This window comes from Patella vulgata, chromosome 1 (assembly GCF_932274485.2).
Source record: "Patella vulgata chromosome 1, xgPatVulg1.2, whole genome shotgun sequence".
Taxonomy (NCBI): domain Eukaryota; kingdom Metazoa; phylum Mollusca; class Gastropoda; family Patellidae; genus Patella; species Patella vulgata.
The window spans coordinates 83,263,590-83,290,818 of record NC_065879.2 but is presented as its reverse complement, the minus strand read 5'-3'; the positions used below and the strand labels follow the sequence as shown (position 1 = coordinate 83,290,818).

The 27,229-nt window shown below is 35.3% G+C and overlaps 1 protein-coding gene across 2 annotated transcripts; it reads right to left on the bottom strand.

Moving 5' to 3' along the window:
- Positions 1 to 6,933: 6,933 nt before the first annotated feature.
- On the bottom strand, positions 6,934 to 20,530 carry LOC126824341 (uncharacterized). 2 transcript variants are annotated; one of them, XM_050553546.2, is made up of 10 exons: positions 20,405 to 20,530; positions 18,671 to 18,851; positions 17,989 to 18,128; positions 16,866 to 17,085; positions 14,910 to 15,043; positions 14,442 to 14,655; positions 13,213 to 13,355; positions 11,883 to 12,102; positions 10,200 to 10,304; positions 6,934 to 8,378 (listed from the first exon to the last, which is right to left on the bottom strand). In XM_050553546.2, the coding sequence occupies exons 2-10, from the start codon at positions 18,747 to 18,749 to the stop codon at positions 7,813 to 7,815; spliced, it is 1,821 nt and encodes a 606-aa protein (XP_050409503.2). In that variant the 5' UTR covers positions 18,750 to 18,851; positions 20,405 to 20,530; the 3' UTR covers positions 6,934 to 7,812. The 2 variants fall into 2 exon arrangements, with proteins under 2 accessions (XP_050409503.2, XP_050409519.2); XM_050553562.2 differs by lacking the exons at positions 16,866 to 17,085; positions 17,989 to 18,128; positions 18,671 to 18,851; positions 20,405 to 20,530 and having other exon boundaries at positions 14,910 to 15,501.
- Between the last annotated feature and the right edge of the window lie 6,699 nt (positions 20,531 to 27,229).

The window sequence follows — 27,229 nt, the reverse complement described above, 5'->3', positions numbered from 1 at the left end:
TTAATGGCTGTTTGGTATTTGATTGATAACAACTGTAATGTGAACTGAGTAGGTGATACGTATAATAGAACGCCACTATTCAACTATTGTTATAACGATAGGCCACAAGCGGTTGAAAAGATCGAAGTCTTGGTGTGTAATGGAGCTAATTTAGATGCTACAGTTATAGATAACGCATCATTGTTACATATAGCTTGCAGGAACAGTACAGTAGATGTAGTTCAGTATTTGATTGATAATAACTGTAATGTGAACCGTGTAGGTGGTAGGTATAATAGAACACCAGTATTCTATTGTTGTGAAAGAAATGTACCACAAGCGGTGGAAAAGATAAAAGTCTTGGTGAGTAATGGAGCTAATTTAGATGTTACAGATGTAGGTAACGCACCATTGCTACATAAAGCTTGCTGGCGAAGTACCGTAGATGTTGTAAGTATTTGATTGGTAATAACTGTAATGTAAACTATGTAGATAAGTATAATAGAACACCAGTATTATATTGTTGTCAAAGAGATGTAAGACAAGCGGTTGAAAATATGAAAGTCCTGGTGATTAATGGGGCTAATTTAGATGTTACAGCTATAGATAACACATCACCGATACATATAGCATGATGGTATAGTACAGCAGATGTTTTTCAGTATTTGATTGATAATAACTGTAATGGGAACTGTTTAGGTGGTGTGTATAATACAACGCCAGTGTTCTATTGTTGTGGACGAGATGTACCACAAGCAGTAGAAAAGATACAAGTCTTGGTGAGTAATGGAGCTAATTTAGACTTTATTGATGCCGAAAACTGTACATTACTTCACCATGCATGTGAATTTAGTACGGTAGAAGTGGTAGAGTATTTAATAGATACATGTAGTATTTGTGATGTGAATTGTATTGCTGGTAGAGACAATAACACGACCGTATTCTACAGCTGCTGTATTTCAGAAACACAACGTATTGATAAGATTAAACTCTTGCTGTCTCATGGAGATAGACTAAATAAAGGTCCAGAGTCAATTTGTATTGAAAGAGCACAATCCCTTGGTTATTATGGCACTGTAGAATTTGTGTATAAAATACCTGTTTAAAGAAGGTGTCAGTAATGCTGGTGATCATAAAGTTATTACAGCCATGTCCGTTATATTGTTTCCACATACTGCACGCAGCGATCGATCTACGTCATACTTCGAGAATTAGATCACTGCCCTAAATGCCCGCCATTTAAAACGCTCACGTGATCATTTTGGGTCGGGACTTATCGACTGGACGTCTTGACTACTACATTGTATACACAGCAGAGTAAGAATAACCCGAAGCACGTGTTTTATGTAAACACATATGTCAAGATGGCAATTATGTCAACGTCTGCCACTCCGGTAAAAGCCATATATAATATGTGCTAGTGGGTAATATTGCAAAACAGTCTTTACCATTGTAAACTGTCTTTTAGAGTTTCAGTCTGTTTATTTTTCAAAACAAGGTTATAGATACTCTTAAATTTGTCTTCGCAAACAAAATCGCCTCTGTGAAATTATCTTTCATGGGCGCCGCCATATTAAATAATTAGAGGACTATTTTGTGATTCGGCTCTGATTAGTTTGACATCTTTCATACACACAACGGCTAAACAAACATATTTAATTTCATTCAATATGACAATAGAAGAGAAATAAGTAATTCTAAAGATTTCTAAAAGCATACTCAGTGTTTTCGACGATGTAGGAATTAAAATGTCGGTTAATTAGCTTAGAGCCTGTTCTCAGGCTGAGCTAGCTGTAGACGGGCAGCCTAAGTTTGGGATGATTGTTTCCATTGATAGAATTAATAAAGTATAATTTCACAATCACCATTTTAGCTTGTGGACACTCTGCACGCACAATTTCTATCCGATATGGATGAAACTTAAATCATGCGTTTACATCCCAAATATCTTAGTTCATTTCGATATTCGCGCATATCGGACCGTAACTTCTTGGATGATTGCCCCTGGTTATGAGCTGTATATTAACAGAAGTGCCATCTAAAATATTATTTTTACAACAAATTGTAAATTTACTGTGGAACTTCTAGAGGTCACAATTTTAAACCGATTTTAAAAACCAATGAAATGCATCACCGTTACACCCTAATGACAGTCGGGTTTGAGTTTCATGAAAATCAGACGAAATTCCCTGAGAAAATGGCCGGTCCTCATACGAAAAACGGTGTAATACCAAGGTTGTGGACGCTCTAGAGGTAACAATAGTTATCCGATTTTGATGAAATTTATGTTTGACCCAAAGAGCTCGGTTCATTTCGATATTCCTGGATTGTGGCCCCTGGTTGTTTGAAAAATCGTGTTTTTAATTTGTGGTCCATCTGGAGGGCAAAATTGTTATCAGATTGAAAAATACGTTTAAATATATCACCGTTTCACAATAAGGATAGTTGAGTTTGAATTTCGTGAAAATCGGGCCGACGCTCCCTGTACGCAAAATAGTATAAACGTATGTAATACCAAAGTTGTGGACCTTGACGACGCTTGACATGCATGTTTATATCCCTAAGATCTTGATTGCTTTCGATATTGGCGTATATCGGACGGTAACTTCCTGGATTATGGCCCCTGATTGTACGAAAGATCACATTTTTAACTTATGGATCCTCCAGAGATCACAATGCTTATCCGATTTTGATGAAACTTAAAATATATAGTTATATCCTTTTGATATTGTCGCACCGTAACATCCACGATTATGACCCCTGGTTGGATGAAAACTCGCGGTCTTAGCTTGTTCTCTGTCCATCTCTTGCAAAATGTGGGCGTATCTTGCAAGGCAACCGCTTGTTAATCAACATGTAAAATTTGGCAAATTCGATATTTCAAAAAGTGGAATAATTCATCTTACTTCTGACTGGTGGTTAAAGCTAATGGTATGGAAGGAATAATACAATTGTAACAATTAAAGATTACATCACCTTCTGATAGATGGCAGTAGTGGGACCAATAATAAAGTATATTTCAGTAAGATGCAAGTTATCTTAATCGGAAAATACGACAGTTTTCGCCACTTATAACTGACATTACAGTGACATCCTTGTTTAACGGGAAATATATACTAGTATACTTGTAGCCAGGTATATTGACTGTAACACTGTAAACTTGATATCATTGACTAATGAACAAAAACCATTGCCTAAGCGGAAAATGTTCAGCACCGAACTTTGTTTAGCTATTGGTGTAATGAAACACACACGGAGTTTCACCATTATAACTCAATTAAGTTGTCTGGCCCCAATGACATAACCAATTTAATTACTTATTGCTCTGCTTACCCAGAGCCGAAAATGCTCACTATCGATTGAGTCAAGGTATTTATATGATGGAACTATGCACCAAGTTCCATCACTGTCTCTTAATTATAAGCAAAGCATCAACAAATGACATTGCTTATCTCTGCCTATACCCTAAGCAGGAAATGCCCATCATCAAGGTATTTGCCTAATAAACCTCTACACCAAGTTTGGACATTTTACCTCAATTAGAAGCAGAGTTATTGAGTCCCAAAAAGTGTGACGGACGGACCCATTTTACTAGTGCTCTGCTTTCTTCGATAGGTAGGGGGCAAAAATCTATCACTTATGCGAGAGCGACACAAAACAACTTCATCCGTCTTGTTGGACCCGGGGGCATGAGTGTTCCAATGGTTAACGCTTACGCGTTGGAGCAAAAGGTCTGTCATTGGCTTTTTTTCGCCAAAACGGAGACATTTCTCCCCCCCATCGGACACAAATTTATAACAATTAAACACGATTTTCAAGCAGTGCACTAATTGACGTTAAGTTGTAGTTGGGAATCGTTAGAAAAAATTGTTATTTGATAGAATGTTTCTACGTGATCAATGGTGATGGATAAGTCCTTGTAGGTATGGCTGTGCACAAACAAAAGCAAAACACGATAAAGTACATTGTAATACAAAACAATTAGAACAAATTATACAAAATGAAAGCCAAAGTAACATATGCATTGAATATTTAAAAAAAAAACATATATAAACTAAACAATAAAGACAGACCAATAGTTACACTGAAAACTGTTAAACACAATATGCTAATACAAAGCCGCAAATACAGCTCAAAAGATACCTAGCATAATCGTTAAACAAATTAAAACTAAGCTACAGGATATTTCTTCGCAACAAACGTGCAGCATTTGATTCAAACGTTCCCATGTCCTCTACGACATCAGTAGGACTACATTCCTGGATATAAAATGTTTGCTGTAGCTTTACAGTTTGGATCTGTTCGTTTGTGGAGCCTAAATTCCGCATTCACCCATGGTAATATCGCAGACAACAGCTTCATTCATAGGCAATATCTCAACAGTAGAGTCTTTGGCAGCTAAGCACATTTTGATTTAGTGAATGTATCTCAAGAACATTAGAATACGCATTAGAAATTGGAATACGCATGTGAAGTGTGGGATGGGTGTAACGTTTCCAATACCGAAAAACTTGAAAAGGTACAGCTAGAAGCTGCCAGGATTGTCACTGGACTAACTAAAACTTGTTCTCGTGAAGCTCTTTATTTTGAAACCAGATGGAATAAATTGTCAGACAGACGTACACAAAAGCGACTAACTACCTTTTTTCAAATTAAAAATCAGAGAAACCCAGCATACTTATATCACATTCTAGAATATTATCAACAAACACCACAAAAATACAATTTAAGAAACATTAGCGAATATAGATATCCTTATTGTAGAACAACATTACACCAAACTTCGTACTTCCCCACAACAATTCGAGATTGGGAATTATTAGAGGACCCCATAAAGCAATCAACCAACATTAAATCCTTCAAATATCTATACAAACAAAAATTACGTTCCTTAATACATAAAGCGCCAATCTACTACTGTAAAGGTAATAGACATGAAAATAGTATTTACACTAGAATACGGCATGGGTGTAGTTCGTTGCAAAATGATTTGTATAAAATAAACGTTGTGAATGATCCCACATGTTCTTGTGGCAAATTTATAGAAAATGCCGAACACTATTTCCTGCAATGTCACTTATATGATGTAATTCGTGTCAAACTATTAAATACATTGTCAAATTATTCTGTGATAAATATAGATATCCTATTGTGCGGCAATTCAGAATTGTCAATTGAGATGAATACAAACCTTTTTCTTGAAGTTCACAAATATATCAAACTTTCAAAACGATTTAAATAAAAGTTATTGTTAGTAGTTACATCTAAGATTAAATTATTAGCTATAGCTTTTTTTTGGTGGAAAAAAAATATACATGGAACAGTTCATTTATATCCCATTTATTAAACTTTATTTTTCAATGTTTTAAATATAATTTTATATTCTCTTTATCACCTCTTCACTTATTTTATATAGAGCTTTGCGATATAATTCATCTGACTTTACTTATATTACTTATAAATTATTTATTATTGTATATACTATTTCGCAATCTTGTTTGTATTAAATTTTGTCTATCATTTATATGTATGGAAAGGGCTTTTCTAAGTTTTTGAAACTTGTGCTCAATCCTTTTGATATTTGTCAATAAAATATGTTTAAACTAAGAACATTAGATCAATATACTATCTTTGCCAGTCATTAATTCAATTATTTGCTCAACCAGACCCCAAGTTCACAAAGCATTCTTAGACTTATGTTCAGAATTTACTCAACTTTCAATCACTGTTTATGAGAAATATCTTAGATATAGAAACACGTAAGTTTCTATAGAAACACGTAAGTTTCTTATTGATGTATTTGATACATTAAAACAACAAAAGTTTTATAAAGGACTATATTTTAGTTTAAATATTTTAGTTAAAATGTGGGGCGAGGCATAAATTCTTAACTTAAGTCTGAGAATGCTTTGTGAACTCGGCACCAGATATATTTACTTGAGAACAATTTCTAAATATAGCTAAATAATGAAAACCACAAGACATACAAACAATAGCAATATTTGCATGTATTAATTAATTTTACAGCAATTAAAAACAATGAAAGATAATTTAAAACAAGCGATCGAGTTAAATTCAAAACATTGTATATACATTATATCAATTGCAAATAAAACTGATTGCAGTTCGTGGACCACTATTGCACACGACCGATGACTAGCTATGTAATAATAAATCAATTATGTACATCCAACTATGAGTTGTTTTATTAAAAAAAGGGACTGAAGCAGCAGATATATTTAAAATAAATGATTAACTTCGCGCCAATCGCCCCACCCCCAAACACACACACACTAAACTCAACAGTACCAACATAATCATACTCTAATATTAATTGTGTAAAACAACGAGTTTTTACAAGATAAAGCAACAAATAAACAATATTTTTTTATAACATAAACATATATTCTTAATGTAAACATAAATTTATGTACAATCAAAGCATAAAATGATATATCAATTATACAAAACAAATAACAACAAACTGTCTTGTGAAATTATATTGACTTTTTAACATCTGCCTTAAAAACCCGTTTGTGCGCCCATTAGTTCTGGATTCACCAGTATGGGCGACACCCTGGGTCTGAAACATTACAAGACCGGGACTCTACAGCGGAGCGGGGCTTATGACTGGACACCGCATCCCTTCACTTGATTTGATATTTGTTGTTTATTGCTTGTAATGTCTATGTAGTTTGTGTCCTGCTCGCTGGTTTGACTTTTTGATTTTGAGCAAACACATGGTGATCGTTACGCTATACAACAAAAGACGCTATTTAGTTCTACTCGCTACTAAACATAGAATAATTGTCAAATCAAAGTTGAGTTTTGATTTAATCAATTACCGTACTTGGTGGTCGAAACGCCTAAAATATAAGTTTAACATAAAACAAGGACTTTAAGAAAGTAGTAGAAAGCTGACCCAAATGCTTCCGTTCAAAACTGAAAAAAAAAACAATCTGTTAAAAACTAACCTAAATCACGTTAAGGTTTTAGGCAAAGGGGAGATAATTACCGAACGGAACACCGTGGAAAGCTGGAAGTAGATACGATTCGTCCTTTCATGACCGTAATGCTTTAAATCACATTTTAAAAAGAAATATTACAAAATGTATTCTTTATCGAGTTCACAAAACTATTCGGGTAAAGGAAGAATAACTCCGAAACAGAAAGTCACGGAACACTGAATATAGATAGGGTTTGTCCTCTCTTGACCCAAATGATTCGTACTAAATTTTCAAAGAATCTGTCGAAAACTATTGCATCTTTCATAGACATGATGCTTCATACTAAAAAAGAATCCGTGTAAAACGCAAGCCTCGACCGCGTTCACCAGCGATTTGTTGACGGACGAAGGGCCATGGTGGTGACATAATACGCCCACACTGAAATGTGGGCGTGTACAAATTGAAAATGATTCTGGAACAGGTATAGCCTATATGACATCTCGTACACATGGTGTACATAATGATACAACTGTAATGTAGTAATTTGTAAAAGCTACCAAATCTTCTGACACCTAACAGTAAGTACAGACAGAACGCACCACACATACACAATACGAAAGACAACCCCGCGACACGATGTACAATATGCTCAGACATTGCAAGAAAGAGACAACAAAATTATATATCAGATCAAGAAGAGTCCACTGCTATATAAACTCTCGCTTGGTAACCTGGCCCTATTCAGCTGGGTATTAACGTTTGGGCAGCCGGATGTCAGATGTAAAATCAAAATAATATTAACAAATAATTAATCAAACTAAGGATGGTCTTAATAAATGCATACAGTTTGATTTAATTTGAGAGTCCTTACATGCCCGAATCGAATCTAAATGGTTGATGGTCTTTTTTTCACAAGCATTATGTCATCTACTAAACTGGAATTGGGGGAAAGGTCATTCTTCCCATACTCTGTTCTGGTACATGGTGGAAGCGACATATAACTGTGTACTTCATTGTTCACGGTACATCCGTTCAGAGCATCGTATAGATTAAAGGTATGAGTCGATGTATCATCATCATCGACTGTGTCATGTGTCGATGTATCACCATCATTATCGGCTATCTGGACATCTTCTATATTGGTAACCGAATTGCCATCAACATTGGTTTCTTGGACAACATCACTTTGGTCAATTTCACAAGTTCCGGAATTCTGTAGTGGCATATAAAAGTTCTTGGTGGTATCAATACCACCTCTGTTGATAGGCTCGTAAGGATTGGTATACGCATCCGTATCGTTAGATGAAGTAGATTCAGTAGGAGTTGCAGTAGATCGCCGGTTGGCATTGAATACAACCGCGCTGTGCATTGAAATGTAGGAATGATTGCTATCACTTGTGGTATTACCGGCAGGCCCAGGTATCGCTGATATACGTGATTTACGCTTACGACCTGTAAAATAAATTGCTGGTAATGAAATACGTAATGGAGTTTATCGTATCGTAATGGTATAACAATAATATTATGAGTACAATGAACCAATCCTGATATCAATAATATTACGAGAAGACACACACTGAGTGTGAAATGTCTGCTTAAATAATACACGGTGCAATCAATTGTATAAACCACGGTTTTTATAATTTTAATTAGAGATAAACACTGTTTAGAATTTAGAAGTGGTTTTTAATCCATTTAACCATGCTTGGATAATTTGAACACAGGACGTTCTAAGTTGTTCTAATGGATAATTCACGCGTGGTTAATGAACAATAAACCCCCGATATTCCACCCGATTAAATTTTATTACATACTTCGAGAAGGTATTTGTTGAGTAATAAAACCTTCTAGTAGTTTATCGAGGGCTGCCCGTCATTACCGCACGGTACAAATATTATCACCACTAGAAGCAACAAATTCCAGAACAAGCCAGAACTCATACCAAAATGGCCGCTTTATACAAATGAGTATTTAGTACTAACCCGAACCCTAACCCTAACCCTTTTAAGAGAAGTAAAAACTAAATTAGACCCAAGTTCAGTCTTTTAAAAAGGGTAAGGGTTAGGGTTCGGGTTAGTTATCCTCAAAATTCTCATTTATATAAAGCGGCCATTTTGGACTCCGGAAACACCCGAACCTCGATAAACTACTAGAAGGTTTTATTTGTACCGTGCGGTAAGGACGGCCAGCCCTCGATAAACTACTAGAAGGTTTTATTTGTACCGTGCGGTAAGGACGGCCAGCCCTCGATAAACTACTAGAAGGTTTTATTACTCAACAAATACCTTCTCGAAGTATGTAATAAAATCTAATCGGGTGGATATTCGACAAATGGACGTGTTTATCGATATTGTAGCTTAAATATTTTGGGATGTTCATTGGAACTATTTAAGAAACAATTTACGCCCATTTTAAAATGACGTTATTTGAGTATCCGGTTAATAAATTATGAAAGAAAATGTTTCAGATATTTTTAAGAGATTAGGAAATGAGTCATAATGCGGTGTTTTTGGCCGGCAATGTTAGCCGTGATTGAAATAGTTTGCAACAAAGGTGGTTTTGCATTCGCAGTATCAGCGAAGGTTCACATTGGTGATTTTTTAGTCATTATTATCTTATTTGCAGTCGTCAACACAATTTTGTTGCTAGTTTTTGTTCAGATAAGAGCATGTCGTGCTATATACATCCCCAAAATAGCTCATAAAACTATTGATGCCTATGATTCTAGCGGTCACAATGTATACCGTTATGACGTGGTTTCAATCATTTAAAGTTTGGCATACGTCCAGTTTAGTAGGCCTATTTCAGTTACTATTTTCGCCTCCCTTATTATATTTTCATGCGATAGTCAGAATATGATCAAACGGTGATTATAAAAATTCCACTTTATTAAGGAACAATTGTTCAATGAAGCTAGCCTAGCAAAACCGAAATCAAAATTATCCACTCTGCCTATTTACGGATGATTTAGAATACCTGGACACGGTTTCAATTAATTTATGACTGATTTTCCACTGTTTTATGTATTTCAGGGATGTGGTTTGATAAAAGTTTCTGTTTGAAAATAATGTGATGGTCATTTGTGCAGAATTTCTTGAAGATATTTTACAATAATCATCTGAGTCGAGGAAATTCACTGTGCACAAACATGTACACTCAAATCCATATGCAGTTAATCGCCTGGAGATGTATTGTCCATTCGTCCATACTTCTCGACCCATGAGAATCGAGGACATTTCTGATTTGTGCTAGAATACAGTAATAACTACTTACTATGAACAACAATTCCTATTATGAAACATGTTAATAATATAAGTATCAACGACGCTATCATCAGACTTCTTTCAAAGGTCGTCGTCTTCTCTTTTTCGGGCATGACTAGACGAAATAAATTACACAATATTTAGATTCAATCACTGATTACGACATAACTTTTTCTAGAACTACAACACCCCCCACCCTCCCGCCACCATATGAGCAAAAGTACGCGTACATATATCGCCATATTATTCATACCGGTGTAGCTATAGCATGAGAGGGGGTAGTTATAGAACCAGTGGTTGCCAGGCAAGGAACGCCCACATTTTGCAAGAGATGGATAGAGAACAAGCTAAGAAGAAAACGTGATTTTCTTACAATCAGGGGCTATAAATCGGATAAATATTGTGACCTCTAAAGGGACCACAAGCAAAAACGCGATGGTTTGTTCATAAGGGGGCATAATCCAGGAAGTTACGGCCTGACAGCGCGATATCGAAAGGAACCGAGATCTTTGGGTTATAAACTTACATTTCAAGTTTCATCAGAATCTGAAAACATTGTGACCCCTAGACTGTCCACAAACTAATAATGTGATTTTGCGCATAATCAGAGGCCATAATCCATGAAATTGCAATCCGATACATGCCAATATCAAGTTTGGGAGATAACCTTATATAGGGTGACCCACCATAAATAAATATCTCCAAATATCTCGACAATTACGCCACAATATTTATATAAATACTAAGCCTTAAATCAGTTTCACACAATTATAGTCACTAACTAAACGATCATGTTGTACTTAATAAGCTATGACCATTTAATCATCTATAAATAATAGACTGAAACTGGTTCCAAGTTTCGCCCATAACATCCAGACACTTTTGAGTAAAAGATAGGTTACGTGCCCTTGTTTTGAAATAAGTCTCGCTTAACCAGTGTACCGACCATTCTACGTCTGATTGACAGGTCGGGATAATCAAGACTACCTTTTTACGAAACATAACAGAAAGCTGGAACAAGAAATTGAATTTAGAAACACGCACGTTAGCCAGCTCAACAATTGTTTTAAGAAACTTGTAAAAGTAAAATGAAACTACTCCTAGTATCATGTTCCTGCTAACAAAAGTGATTCAGAGATATAATTTGTACTAAACCAAAAGATGCCGCTCTTAACGGTACAGTTAATGATAAAGCAATTTAAAAAATAAAACGAACGTAATTTCTAAAGCTGCTGTAATAACCAAAAAGCTAAATTTTACTGCTATTCAAAATCGTCAACAATAGATTTTTTACGGCTGTAATAGTTGATAGATTTGTAGAGAATTGCACGTGCCATGGCTATTTATAGTATCATACACTCCACTGCTGATCGTTCGAGACAACCACTAAAGCGTGCACATTAGCCGTGTCGAGACCAACTTTCTGTAGAGTGCACGGGTCACTCTACCTTATATTTCACGTTTCGTCAAAATCAGATAAAAATTGTGAGCTGTAGAGTGTCCACAAACAAATTGTGGAGGGCGGCAAGGACAACAATATACGTCCACATGAAAATGTGGGCGTATATAAAGTTATGTTATGAGTATTGATAATATGATTATAAATGTTAGTTATAGAAATGGATATGAGAATTGATCAAACTGATCTATATATTGAATAGAGCATGTTATATCGGGGTTATGCGCAACTAACCTGTGTCAGATTGTAGAATTAATTCAATCATTGCAGAAACAACCTTGTTATTGGTAAATATAACTTCACACTTATAGATAGCATCATAATCTTGTATAGTTGTATTCAGTATAATGAGAGATATATGTCCTCCACCTAATATAGAACGGTTATGAAAGATCAGTCTGCCGTCATCTATAACTGAATATACATTTTTCCAATTAACTTCTCCAGGTTCATACTGAAATTAAAAAGGTGAGTGTACTGTGAGGCTAATTACACGTGTATTGAAAACAACAAGCCAACAGCTGTTGTCTCCATGGGCGTACGGGTTCGGTGAATTTTGGAAAATTTGACGGCCGGAAACGGATTTTTCTGGCCCCAATCGTGATTTAAGACGGTTGTATTAACATCTTCTTTTTCTATGTAACTGGTTTGCACGAATAAAATGAATCCCAAATCCCAAACAACCAATCAATCGTCGTGGATTATGGGGGACTCGTGTTTTTTGCTATTCTAGTCCGTGAATTAAGCAACCTGAAAGTTTCCAATCGGTTTGCAACCGAAATCCCACTCTATGCCGTGCCGACCTGAATTCCAACCAACCAATCAGACTTGCAGCTGCATTCATAAATAATAATCGATGCCCGAACAATGTCGAACAAAGTAGAGTGGCTCCAGACAAAATGTTTTAATCCATAGTAAATTCAGTACAAATTTGTGGTATTTAATTAAAATAAAAGTAAAATTAGTGTTTTATTAGGTTTTGGGCACTTTATTTTGCCATCAAGATGAAATAATAATTTTTGTTTTCACTTTAACCGTCTGCTCGAAATGTCAGAGTGCCCGAAAGTTAGGATGGGCACCTGCCCCCCTGTCTCGTACGCCTATGGATGTCCCCCGCCAGATTGAAAAAGTAATTAGATAACACACATTGTTTAATTTCTTCGAAATGAGGGGGGCAACAAGAACTATGGATAACTCTTATGAGTAGTAAAAAGCCGACCGCAATCAATTATCTGCACAAGGTTACTTGAACATGATATATTGCATATGTGTTTCTTTCAAATGATTTACCTTATCTTTCCCATACATCCCCGTACGTGAGCCTGTGGTTGCCTGGAAATGATATATTGTAAATATCTTCTTGGTGAACGTGTAAATGCCCCTTTAAAATGATTTACGCCGCCTTGTCGATATATCCACGTACGTGGGCCTAAGGTTTCTTGGCATTTAAACATTGCATATATTTTCTTGGCGAGCGTGTTAATGACTTTTTACAAAGTATCGCGTTTATTATCGAAGTAGTTGCGTGGGGGAGATTTAATACAATCAAAATGTTTCAACTTACTTTAAATCCGGAGCTATTTGAACGGCTGATGTTAATGCCTATTGCTGGAAAGCTGTAGTAATATGTAAATACTAATGTTATCATGTTGCCTATTTTGCCATGCATTTGCTGGTTGTGAGGAACTTTCATTCTGGGTCCTACATCTTGGAGAAATATAAATGAGACAAATAATAATAATCATGTAGTTTATGATTGCGCCCACTCCATCCATATTGCATGCTCAAAGCGCGTGGAAGATAATAACAAATGCTGGTAATAAGAAATGAAATGGGGTTTAACGTTCAACTGTTTTGCTCTGACTGGGCGAGTATCGAAATTGGGCACACCAATGTGTACTCGGGAACTCGGGTTTTCGTCCCGTCCGAACGAATATACGCTGCCCCCTTGCCATCCCTTTTGCCCTGCGCCACTGACAAAGGGGATTCATGCCCGAAAATCCTTATTAACTTTCTTAGCCAACACCGGGATCAAACATGGAACCTCAAAAGTAGCTTTTAGTCGTCAATTGTACATGCATCTTATTTTGAAACCATCACAATTATTTTTTTACGTTTCCCGAAACGTGTCATAATACAACCAACGATTTGACACCTGACATTCAGCATTTGAGTATCGTTTCAAGATCGTTAAAGGCACATTGACCAAGGCTAAAACATTTATGGGCAAAAGCACACACAGGTCTTCTGCCTCAACTATTCGTGGAAGTTGGTTTGCATTCCTTACCTCCTCGGTGTGATAAGTGATTCTAAGGCAAAAAAGAGGACAGTGGGCATGGTGGCGGACAACTTTAAGAAACGGTTATGAAGGCGGCATATTGTAAGTGAAGGGTCTTTAGTTTTCCGAAACGAGACAGATCGGGTAACGTTCTTTGGCAAATCGATGGGAATGACGTGAACATGCTCTAGACTCTTTAAATTTGTTGATGTTTGATTGAATTAAAATCCCAATACATAAATTAAATAAGGGTAATGCATACAAAAAAGCTATAAGATAGATAAGCCTAGTAATGCCATAATCATGATCCAATCCCCATCAAATTTATGGGTAGAAATAACTCCGATGCACCATATCATCGACGTCTTATCTGCACGTTCGACACTTTATCCACAACTTGTCTGCGATATCACCTCGGTGAAAGCGGACGTAAAATACAACTAACAAACAACAACATTTATCCACAACAAAATGTAACATTTTACACATAGTCATTAAAATTAAATCTCACAAACCTTGAGTAAAAATTAGCTTAGTCTCATTATAACCCGAGAGTCCATCACTAAATGTAATATTACAGCCATATATAGTATTAAAATCATCATCAACCGTCTTTAATATGGTTAGAATAATATTTTCTCCGCCAAACACTGCAAGTTTTCCGAATAGCAATCGGTTTTCTCCTATATTTGATTCAAATCTGTTTTTAGTCCAATATCCAATTCGGACCTGTAATATTAAAAAGACAAAAGCAAAACCTGACTGATCGGTAACAACGTAAAACTTATTTCGAAGGACACGTACGCTATGGAATATCGTTTCCATTCCATAAAATATGCCTTCAATTTAAACTAAAGAGTTTTGATGGCAGGAGCATTTATAACACACACAAGTACTTTGATTCTGAATCTCAGTAGGAATCCTTTATATGTATAGCTGAACGATCCATATTATTTAAGATCAATTAAGATTATCACCCTTACCTGTCCACGTAATTCATTGTATATATTAAAGATGGTGCTTGTTGCTACGGCGCTATATCGATAGGTCCATACAAATGTAACATTTTCTGATGGTCGCCCTGCCAGTTCAGTCTTTAAACTACTAACACGCGGTGCTACGAATACAAAAAAAACATGTTCCAGTCAACTATGATAATGTCTGTCTACTACATCGTTAACACTGTTCATCACGTGTATTTTGCATACCGATAGTCCATTGGCCAATCACGCTATTATACCAAGATTTCGCCTAATAGTTTGGATGCAGCTATGGCGGGTGTGGCGCCAGGCAGGGTAAGCTTACTCTTCCGGACACCTGTTACCACTGTTTGTCGTGTATTTTGTACACGGTGAACAGTCCATATGCTGATTACACTATTTTGCCTTATTACACTATTTTGCCTATACCGTTTTTTTAGGACTTCGAATTTTGTCTAATGGTTTGGATTGTTCGTACTTGGTTTTATTTTATTTTTATAGCTTACGTTTTATTTTATTTTTATATAGCTTACAGAAACCGTCCAACAGTTTACCCGGTGTGAGGAGTTTCTACAACAAAGACAAATCGTTTAGCAAGTTGATTAATATGCAAGAAAATCAAATAAACATGATACCGGTTTCAAATATCGTGGGCTGAGGATTATCTGGTTCTATGACCACTTTTTGTTAAATTGAGAAAAAATGGGTGTGAAGATTTGCATCACTGTATTGTGAAACTCAGTGAATTATTAAAATATTTTCAGTTGTTGAAGCTATCAACATTAGAAGCTAGCAGAGTGGTGTTTCTCAGTGTGAGTGTGATTCAATTTGGTCTAGAAATACGATAAATGGAGATAAGACTTTGCAGTGTACAAAATGTAATAAATTGTCCGGCACAAGGAGATACAACTATGTGTCTGAATCACATAGTTTTAAAAGAGGTGTTATTCGTAATCTCATCAAATCTGATAAATATCACGACTTTTTACAAAAACAACGTTGATGGCTCCATTTTAAAATATTCTTAAAGTAAAAATGACAGCCAATCATATATTGGTGTTACTGGGAACGATTTAAAACGTATAGCCTATGTCGAGAAATCTCGACCTCTGGCGATCTAATGGAAATAACCTGTGACGTGAACATGTTTTAATGAGAATTAACTATTACTATCTCACACGAACCCTTAAAATGATTTCAACAAAACATTAAGTCGCATTAAGGGGCCTAACAATCAATACCTTTCTAATTGTTCCACGATTTCATAAATGTATTTAAAATTTTCAATTCGCTGCACTCAGCCTTAGGAAATACCTCTGATATAAGCTTGATTGTTGGTTTTTCTGTCATGTTACTCGTAACAAAGTGATTGTCAATATATACTAGATCACTGTGGGTAATGCGTATGAGGTAGCATTCGAGTTTCTATATGAGAGAAGCACAAAAGATCCTAATCGGGAAGAAACAAATGTAGGAATTTGATCAAATCGAAAAACTATAAGTAGACAATTTAAATAAAATAACGTCTTTGGCATCATGTATCCTAGGACGAGTTGGGCAATAGTATCGGGTATCCGTGGGTGAGTGGGGCAGTATTATATGGTATCCTACGAGTGGGCCAGTGGTATAAGTTATCCTAGGAGTATTTGTAGAGTGTTATCAGGTATCCTAGTTGAGCAATGGTATCACGTATCATAGTAAGAAATAGACTGTGGTATGAGGTGAAACAATTTTCAATGCCAGATACATCACTTACTCATCTGCTATTGCAACTGAAAAAAAGCCTTTGATGGACATATCGATATCCAACCTTAACATTATATTCTAATGTATCCAATGCAATACTATCTAAACGGTTTAGGCCTTATTTGGATATGTTTATTATTGAACTAATCAAGTATCAAACTAAAGGTGTCTATTGTTAATAAAACATTATAATGAGCTTAGTATATTCCTTACCTTCAACAAGCGAAACCGGTTCAGCATACCTGACACAGTTGTGGTTAAATTGTATTTTCATGTTATAAATAAAGTTAAAATCTTCAATACTTGTGTTATGTATGGTTAACATCACTACTTCTGTACTACCATCATCACTCTCCGTTATATTGAACTTCATTCTTGGGTCGTCTCCTTTAACAATTAGCATCCCATTTTCCCATTTACCTTGATCAGCATACTGTATAAATAGTGTAATTCATTGTAATCAGTTAAATCCCCTATCCTTATATTTAATTGTTTGTATATAGCTGTGTGTTCTTGGAACTTTTTCAAATTGCATCTACTTAAGCGATGCCCCCGGACATATTGCGGGGTGTTCACGTTATCTATATAGACGTATGTTATTGCTGCATGCCATGGGTTCAATTTCAAGTTTGTGTGTGACAAGCAGAAGCCCAGCCTGCCTTACATATTGGGGTTATATGTCGGTAATCCGGTTTCCTTCCCTATTCTTTATAGGTCTCTGTACGTGACAAGGAGTAGGGTCCCCTGTCCAACTTCGTGGGTTTTCTCCGGGTCCTCCGGTTTCCTTCCACTGCTAAAGACCCCTACGCGCAAGCGAGTTATGGCAATAAAATTGAACCATATGTTAGTCCCGAAATGACCTAGTTTGTGTCGAGTGGACGTTAAACCCCATTTTTCTCTCTCTATCGGTCTGGAGGGACTGTGCATGTATTCGTTACAAAACTGGAAATAGAATAAATGACGTTTCTTTTTCGTCTAACTTTAGTGATATAATCAAACTGAACAATTTAAATTCTTTAACATTTGTCACTTATGCACACGAATGTCTAAAACATATGATCTATTTCAAATATTTTGAAAAATTACGAGGGTTAGTTGAATAGATTTTTCTGAAATTTGGAAAGGTCGTCGCCTGTAGTTTTATTTAAAAGCTTACTGGATTTTAAAAAAAATCCGAAATATTAAGGAATTTTTGGTTTGAAATTTGTAAATAATTACTGGAAACTACAGTTAGCTTTCGACAATAGAAATGCAAAATGTTTTTCAGATTCTTTAAGAAACCAATAACTCCTTATTTATTTCAAACGGGCCAAATTTTATAAACGCTTCAACCTACGAAATCGGTAGTTCCAAGTGATTGTTTATAAACTGATATATTATGTTGATCAATATCAATAACAAAATACTCCCACGTCATTGATACATCATCTCCAACACATGCTCTAACAACTGATGGGCTATACTTCCATAGCTTATCTGCAAATATAAATAAACTAAGTAACGGACAATGTTTTGTAAGTAGCATATTGTTTTAGTGATAATTAGGTCACTCTAAGATAGAACTTGAATAGATTTTGATGTGACATTGGAGAAACTCGTGTGTCAGAATCTGGCATAATAATATGGAAATCTTGATGATTGTCCTATATGACGATGATTAATCCCAGTTATAGGTATACAAAATTGGAAATGTCTTTATGGGTCAAAGGTAGGATCTAGAACATGGAACTCTTAATATAGTTCTTAATAAACATGTTTATCAAGTATGTAATAGTAAAATGTGTGAAAACCTGAGGCTAATATTAAACCAGGTGACCACATTAACAGTATCTGTCTTATACTACAAGTACATGACAATTAGCACGAAACACGACCTCAACATCTAAAAGAGATATTCATATGTCTTTCTTATTTTTGTTAAATTAAACGGAGTGAGATTCTCAAATTAACTACCTTAATTTACAACCTTCAAGCGTTTTGAACATACTCACTGTGTGGAATAGCACTATATTATTTACCTTTGACTGTTAGGTATAAGTCTGCCCATTTATCAGTTATATCATTATCCCGACATCTATATGTACCAGCATCATTCATTGTAATGTTGTCAATGGTTACACTGATTCTGTGAACTTGATGTCCTTCTATATGGTACCTGTTACTATTGGTCAAGTTGTATTCAATACCGTTTCCTGAAATCTTAAATTTAAGAACAACTTGACCCACCATTCATTTTATTATTATATGAATTAATCTGTACAAATTCCTCTGATAATATTTAACTAAATTCACCGGCCTTCTACATTACAGGTGCTAATAAACGCTGAACCTACTTTGGGGGGGGGGGGGGGCGAATGGTTAGCACGTGCGCGCTGTATTATAAGGCCTGTCATTGAGTCAACTGGCGTGGTTTCGAATCCCCGGTTGTACGTGACAAGGAGTAGGGTCGCCTGTCCAACCTCGTGGGTGTCCTCTGATTTCCTCCCACTGCTAAAGACCCCTACGCGCAAGCGAATTATTGAAATAAAATTAAACCATATGTTAGTCCCGAAATGACCTACTTTGTGTCGAGTGGACGTTAAACCCCATTTCTGTCTCTCTTTCTCTGAACCTACTTGTCAGAGTGTAATGACCAATACTCGAATGAAAACAATCGGATATCGTGCTGGAAGAATATATTATTTAATGAATGTTTTCTGCCAGAGGATTATGCCGTGAATATTTACATTTTAACAACTAATCAGTGAAATACGTGATCCAAATTATTATTTAAATTTCTTCTTGGGTATGCTAGGGTTGACGACAAAGCGAATTTGATAATTCACGATCCATGCTGAGAATTTGCATTTATAAAAGGAGTAGCATTTGTGCGTAGAAGGCGATTTTGTATGTCATTTTTATTATACGAACACTTGATAATGTGAACAGGTAGTCCACCGCGGTAAAATTATTTTTTTCTTTGCCTTAGAAGCCCGTGCATCAGAACGTAGTCCTCTATGAGTCTTTTATTTTGTATATACTTCTCCCCACCACATAATTTCTCCAATCCCAGCCAAAGGAGATCGTTATAGAGTATCAACGTTAATTGTTAAATTTGTTTTATACGAACATCATACTGAACAACATTATTCATTATAAAAGGGTAAAATATTAGATATATAGACGTTAAATTCAATCAATTCAATATTAGTTACATGGCAAAGGTTGAAATTTAATATGACCAAGAACATGAACTCTTTAAGTCTCGGTCACCCAGAACACCCTAATCCTCAACGTACGGGGATGTCTGGATCGGTTGTCAACATTTGACGAAATTTACTACTGGATAATCAACCACATAAAATAACAGGGTTGCGCATGGGTAATTATGATTAATAAAACATAGATATGGTCCTTGAAGAGAGAAAATTAAAAAAAAAAGAGTGCTTAATTTTTCTGAAATGGCAATTCTTAAATTAATTTCATGTATGTGAACATCAGGTTTTAGAACCAGTTACCTAAAGTAAAGATAACTAGCGAATGACCTAGTTATTCTTAATGTTGGCAATCCATTCAGACTTATATTCGTAAAATAGTTGTCCGAATGATACAGACTACAACTCTTTGCGGCAAAAAAAACCCCTACCGCTGCAATGTCAGGGGTGGCGATCAACTTTTGAATAATATAAAAACAAACATCAAATGGTTATATCACACAAAAATCTAACGTAGCAATACCTTAATTCTTTGTGAATGAATAATATTAAACTTACCTTGTAAATGGAAACGGATTGATAGTCGCCGAATAACTCCCAGTGTAACTGGGCTCGACAACCAACAATAGCACTGGCATTGTTAATACCGTCTATCCATTTATAGGAAAATATTACTTCTGTGAGAAAAAGAAAACCGCACTCTAAGAATTATTACTTTCATTTGTAGAGTAATGTAATCCAAAGGAAACAAGTAAATTAGTATAGGTTTCCTTGGCTTGTTTTTATATCCCTTTCTGTATGCCTTTAACTTGTACAGTAATTTCGAAATAAGTACTGTTTAAACCAATGTAGTCTGATTTGAAAATTAGTTAATCTATTTTAAAACAGCTATATGCGTCGCATATTAGCTTGATTAGTTTTTGATATATACTATATGCATGTGTGGTCTTAGATGCCTTCAGTAAGCGTAATTACATATTATTATTACTACAAGGATACTCGATACCTTACATTCATTAGCCAATATTAGCATGAGTACTAGCCAATAAAAGGTTACATTAATTGTTAAATAGCATTAATGAGGACCTAATATTAATGGTTAAATAGCTTTAATGTAGACCTAATAAAGTCAATCTGCTGCATCTGAGGCATCAAATTATCATATTAATTGGGCTAACAAGAACAACCAGAGGACAACCATACCCCACATAAAACGGACAAAAATAAACGATACGGCCATCTTAGCCATAAAGACATGTCAAAAGTATATATTGTAACAATCCGGGTATACCCGGTAAGTCACTTAAGAAATACAAAATACTCCACCGGAAACTTGACAAGTAACATTGTTGGCCTACACAAGAAATTACACAGCAGTCAATCGGTGATCTTAAATAGGCTGAATCTCTATTCGTTTGAGACTAAAATGGGTCAGAATAAGTTTATATAAACTGGTTTACATTTATTTTTTAATGTAATATCTAATCAGTGCAGTCTACATTACGGTTTAACATTCACTTATAATTAATTAAGGTGCCTCACCACAAATTATGCTCGAAAATGGAGTACACGCACGCGTTATTTGTTTTAAAATAAATTAATTAAGAAAGAAAGACAACATTTTGCAAAAGATGGACGAAGAATTGGTAAAATCGATAGAGCTCACCCTCTCATGGTCCCAATGGTTCACATTTGAAAAAAAAACTATTTAAAGCTTTAGACTTTATCTTATTCAGAGGGTTTTCGGCAAATGGGGGTAACTCCGGAACCAAAGGTTGCGGACCGCTGACTATTGATAAGGTTCGTCCTCTGATGATCCCGATGCTTCACAAATGACCTGTTAAAAACTAGACCCTACCGCATTCACTAAAATTTCAGAATAAGGGGGCATAACTCTGGAATATTGATTATCGATAGGGTTCGCCATGACACTACTTCAAACCTATTTGAAAACTATAGCGTCTACCGAGTTCACAAAGTGTTCGGAGAAGAGGGCTCATCATTCCACACCGAATTTCTGTTGTACCTTAACATATATTTAAAGTTTCACTTCAATCAGATAAAATTTGTGGGCCCTAGAAATCCAAGAACTGTTGTACATGTATCACATTTTGCATACAAGACAAGGACCATAACCCAAGATGCTCAGGTCAGAGACATACCAACATCGAACCAATTAACATTTGAATCGGGCACAAGTTGTTGCCTCTGGGATTTTAATTATTCAATTAATAATTAGCTAATTACTCAAAACCTTCCAGGCTAGCAGATCCAATCACGAGAAATGGATTCAGTGTGTCCGAATTCAAATAAAACCGTCGAGAAAAAATTTCGGATATTTCGTAAACCGCCACCGGACTATATCGGTGGTAAATTTAACAACAGACAAGCCTTCAAGGACCACCCCGTAGATGAAGATAGGTGCCATTTATTTACATAAATAAAGGGAAGCATTTTTGTCATCACCTGATAATTATCAAAAACATTTGTCGCTGGCCCTAAGGCAATGGCCTTACTTGTCTAATGGTTAAACCGGCACTGGTGGATACACTCTCTTTTCAAATCAGAGGATTTCTTTAACATTTCAATCTATTCCGATAGACTTTTGATCGGTAGGTATATAACAATCATTAGCATCAAGTCTTTTTGATAACACATCCGTTATAATTTTAGTACAAATTATTGATATTGTTTTGTTTATAACCTCAATGTGTATATTATTTGTTACATGTCCTGAAGTATTCAGCGAATACATTTTATAGAAAATCACGACCTCATTAACCACGAGATAACAGATTTTTTTAGGATTTGGTATAATAGTTTCAATAGTATCATTTTCTCAAGCAAACCGGTGTAGATATATCTTGGAACATGTAACTGTTTATGTCGTAATTATGTCGAAATACATAACCCAAAACCTTGAAAAATTAACATAACTCACCGGCAATCATGTACATATATATTGCAAACTGAAATAATGATTTGATCTTCATTTTGTCATCAACTGAATATAAAACATGAAAAATAACATAAATTCTGCTTCAAATAACACTTGCATGAAACAAAATAACAATATCAAACAGCAGTTTATTCATTAGACCAGAAAACGATTCCATGTACATGTACATGTACTATAATTCATTTGCTCACCTGGCAAAGGTAGCTTTATTTAATAAAGAATTAATATAATAACTACTTTGGTTCTAGAAATATTACAGGCACGGACGACAGGAAATGGGTTTTATCAATACCCAACTGACACGGGGAATTGTTACTTAACGAAACGATAAACGCAATAGCTTTTGTCATATCTTTTCGAAAACTATATTTCTATATAACATTGTATACCTACCTTGTTGTTACGTTCTATTACCCCTGTACCTTTATTCGTATAATAATTAAAAATATGACTATAGCCTTTAATGATTCATACGAGTGACTAAAATACTCGTGTTTATTTTAAAAAGATTACACGTGTAATTGAACTCTGAGAAATAATCTTTGAAAATATATTTGTCGACTTTGATGTACTTTGATAAAGCACTTTGATCCAATCGTGATAAATTCTGTTTTGTCATCATTTAGTTGCAACATATTTGTGGACATCCAACTTTTTAAGTTTGAGTGCATTTGTTATGCACTTTGAGAAGATAGTTCAAAGTCTGCATAAGAATGATGTAAAACACAGAATATGTCCTAGTACCGAGCCTTAATGTTCTCGGAGTTTAGGGTTAACAGCCTTCTCCAATGAAGATCAGATCGGATTCCGGACCAAAGTTTTAAAATATATTCCGATCAAAATTGTCTTTCTTCAGCAGGGATCGTACAACTGCATGGTTGAAGATGCGTGGAAAGTTTCCACCTATTATATTAATAATGTATTATTGTAGTAATATTTAAATGTTGGATAAATATATGAGCAAGTATAGGAACGTTATACAAGTTTATAGCTTAGGGGAAACAATTATTTCGGATAAGAAACAATTTCAAGAAGAAATTCCCCAGAGAAATTGCGACAAAAAGCAGTGACAATATCGAAGGTGACTGCAGTAGAAATTTGTTCACTTCGAATCTTTTCTACATCTTGTAAACAAAACATTAATTTTGTTAAATGAATCAGCATTCTTTTAGAATGATTATATATTTAATATTGATTTCATGGACATTTGTGTTCTGAACCCAGTAAGTAAGCCCTACCTAATGGGCATCACCCGTCACTATTTAATGTAACAAGTTCAAACCGGTTGTGATCATAAAATTGTGACAGATATCAACAGTAACGGTTACTTGTTATGATACGTGTTTGTAACGTAACACATTTAAATCTTCCACCATACCATTTATAACATGTTCTTTAGCATAGCAAATTCAGCCTTTATGAGTTGACAGTATTATAGTCATTTTTATACTCTTTTTAAAATAAATATCTATGCGGTTTTGTCACGTAACAACGAGTTTATTCATTATCAACATTTAATACACACTTGGGTTTATTCTTTGGGAATACTTTTTACTTTGAAATGCATTAAGCAAAAGGTTTCTTTGAATCGTAAAATCCCGGAGAATAAACATTCTGTTGAAAGGACAGCGCCCAGTCGCTTGAGACAGAAATATAGGTCGTCAAACCTCATTTTATTTATCTATTTTCGAATAAATCGGATCAAAGACTAATTACGCCCGGTTGGTATTAAAATCCACTTTCATAACTATGCCCATGACAACATGTGTTTTACATCTATTACACTCATCTTTCATACAGGAAATGGAAACCTTTTGTGGTCTCAATGTTGTGATAAATGTTATTTTCAAACAAAATATTTCAATGTGTTTGTTATGTTATGCGTGAATACATTTCCGTTTTTCAAACAACGTGAAAAGAAATAGAAACGTGGCTCGATAACCAGGAGGTCCGGGGTACAAAGCCCAGTGTTGTCCGTGAAGGTCCCCTGGGATTTTCCAGCGTAGGCGGAATTCGAAATTAAAGTAGGACGTAGCGCAATTGAGAGGACACACTTTCCTTCATGACATATTGCATGTCGTGCGTCCGTCTTTATTATATGAACCGGTGTAGGACGTTAAATCCCATTTCGTTTCCTTTCTGAAAAGAAATAATTGTTAGATTTGGCATTTTATTCATGACAGTGCATTTTATTTTATTGATGTAAAGATATTTAGAAGTCAAGATTTGTATATAGTCTACATTTATTAGATAGTACTTAATATAACACCCGGGCGGTTAAGAGCTGGATTGACTGGAAACAAACATCTACATCCAGAATAAACCAAGCAAACGCCCTCTTACATCGTTTTCGTTGCGTCACATGATCAAAACGTCGAAAAGAAGATCGCTCAAGAAAAATGTTGATGAAAATTGTATTAATCTAAAAACAAAAATATCGTTAGCCGAAAAGGTAGAAGATGGTTTTCGTTGTCTGTGATAATAAAACCTAGACTCATGAGTAAGGAATCCCCTGTGGTAAATTTTTATGTCTAATAGGGAAATACAATTTTATCATATATTTGTTACATTTAACCAGGTCTATGGACACTAGTAAAGTAGAACCTCCTGGGGACGACATGTATTCTACATTGATCACTAATTTTGTTTTTAAAGCATATTTTATTAAATAAAAAAATAAGCAAATTACTGTGCTGGTTTTGTATTTCAAACATAAAATTTCAAATAGAAGCGTGCAGGTGGGACAGACCATAAAGAAAAAAGAATTATTTGTCAATTTAAATCAACATTGTTGTTGTGATCTTACCAGGAAAAGATGGGCTTCCAATCCGATTAAAACACAGATCCTACATCGGTTTTTTTTTTTGGGGGGGGGGGTTAGTTCAAAAATTTCGTTTTATACTATTATCTACATAATGCATCTTTAAGTTACAAATTACAAGAAAGTGGGTTATACGAGTACAGACGAGTACGTGGCGTTCTATTGGGGTTTTCACTTACAAATTGAATCAATGACATTTTACGATGCATAGTTGTAAAGTGCCTTTGAATATTGTATGAAAAGGGCGCTTTATAAATCTATGATAATAATGTGATTTTTCGGCTTAAATATAGGAGGATAGGCTGGTTGACACCACGATACGAGGTTCATTTAAGAAGGGAGAATTGCACGTCCGCACCTTTGTGTGGACAAACTAAATATGACGATAATTGAAGTGACATGTTTAGTTATAAAGTGACTAACAGATTAGTAAGCATTAGTTTTAGATGACCTAGATCATTGGGTATTCACAGTAAACCCCTTTTTCCGAGGGCTATATTGTGAATTGCCATTTCAGGACACAGCTGTGGGTTATGTCTTATACCAAGATCGATTTAGATTCAACTCAGCACGTTAATTAAGACTATTTTAGGACGTCACCCACTTGCTGCTGCTTCCATATTTTATTAAATAAAAAAATAAGCAAATTACTGTGCTGGTTTTGTATTTCAAACATAAAATTTCAAATAGAAGCGTGCAGGTGGGACAGACCATAAAGAAAAGCGAGAATTTGTCAACTTTGTAATGCAGCAATAGGAAACCTTTCTTATGCACATATGTTAAAACCGAACTTTTCGTATTAAAATTATACATTCTTATTATTACAACAACCCTTTTTATTATAACAATCTTAAGATTAAAGTAGCTAAGTCTCTAACTTAATATCATCCAATGTATTCGACATTGAAATCACGAATTATTTGTCAATTTAAATCAACATTGTTGTTGTGATCTTACCAGGAAAAGATGAGCTTCCAATCTGATTAAAACACAGATCCTACATCGTTTCGTTTTTGTTTTTGTTTTTTGTAGTTCAAAATTTCGTTTTACTTGTCTTTACTACACTAGGATCTGGAAGAGTTGTTATATTACCGGCGGTCTAGTTGAAGTAAGGGATTAGCCAATGAAACAGTCTGTTATGGCGAGTTCTTGGTGTGCGATGCACGGAACTGTGGGTGAACTACTAGTAACGTCACCGTTAGTCTCAAAAGCCGCTCGTACGACCACTGATGCGACCTTCCAGTACAACTGATGAGATCTTCATGTAGTGTATGTCATAAGTCATGTCAAACGGTGACCTCATATTCCAATCTGGAGAGCATGCGCAAAAAATAATATCGGTGTAAACTGGAATAACCAGACGCTAGAGATTCCCATTCGATTGATGGGGACTTTTGGCATATTTCGCCGAACATAACTCATTTGAAATAAGAGGAAAAACGGAAAAGACTGAATGTAAATTAGTTTATATACATTCATATTACACTATCAATTTCTAGGTCCTAAATATTAGCGATTTAGCTCCTTCAAATTATATCTTCGTATTATTACAACAACTCGTCATTTGTGACAGAGGAAGAATACCCTCCATTTGTCATTTACC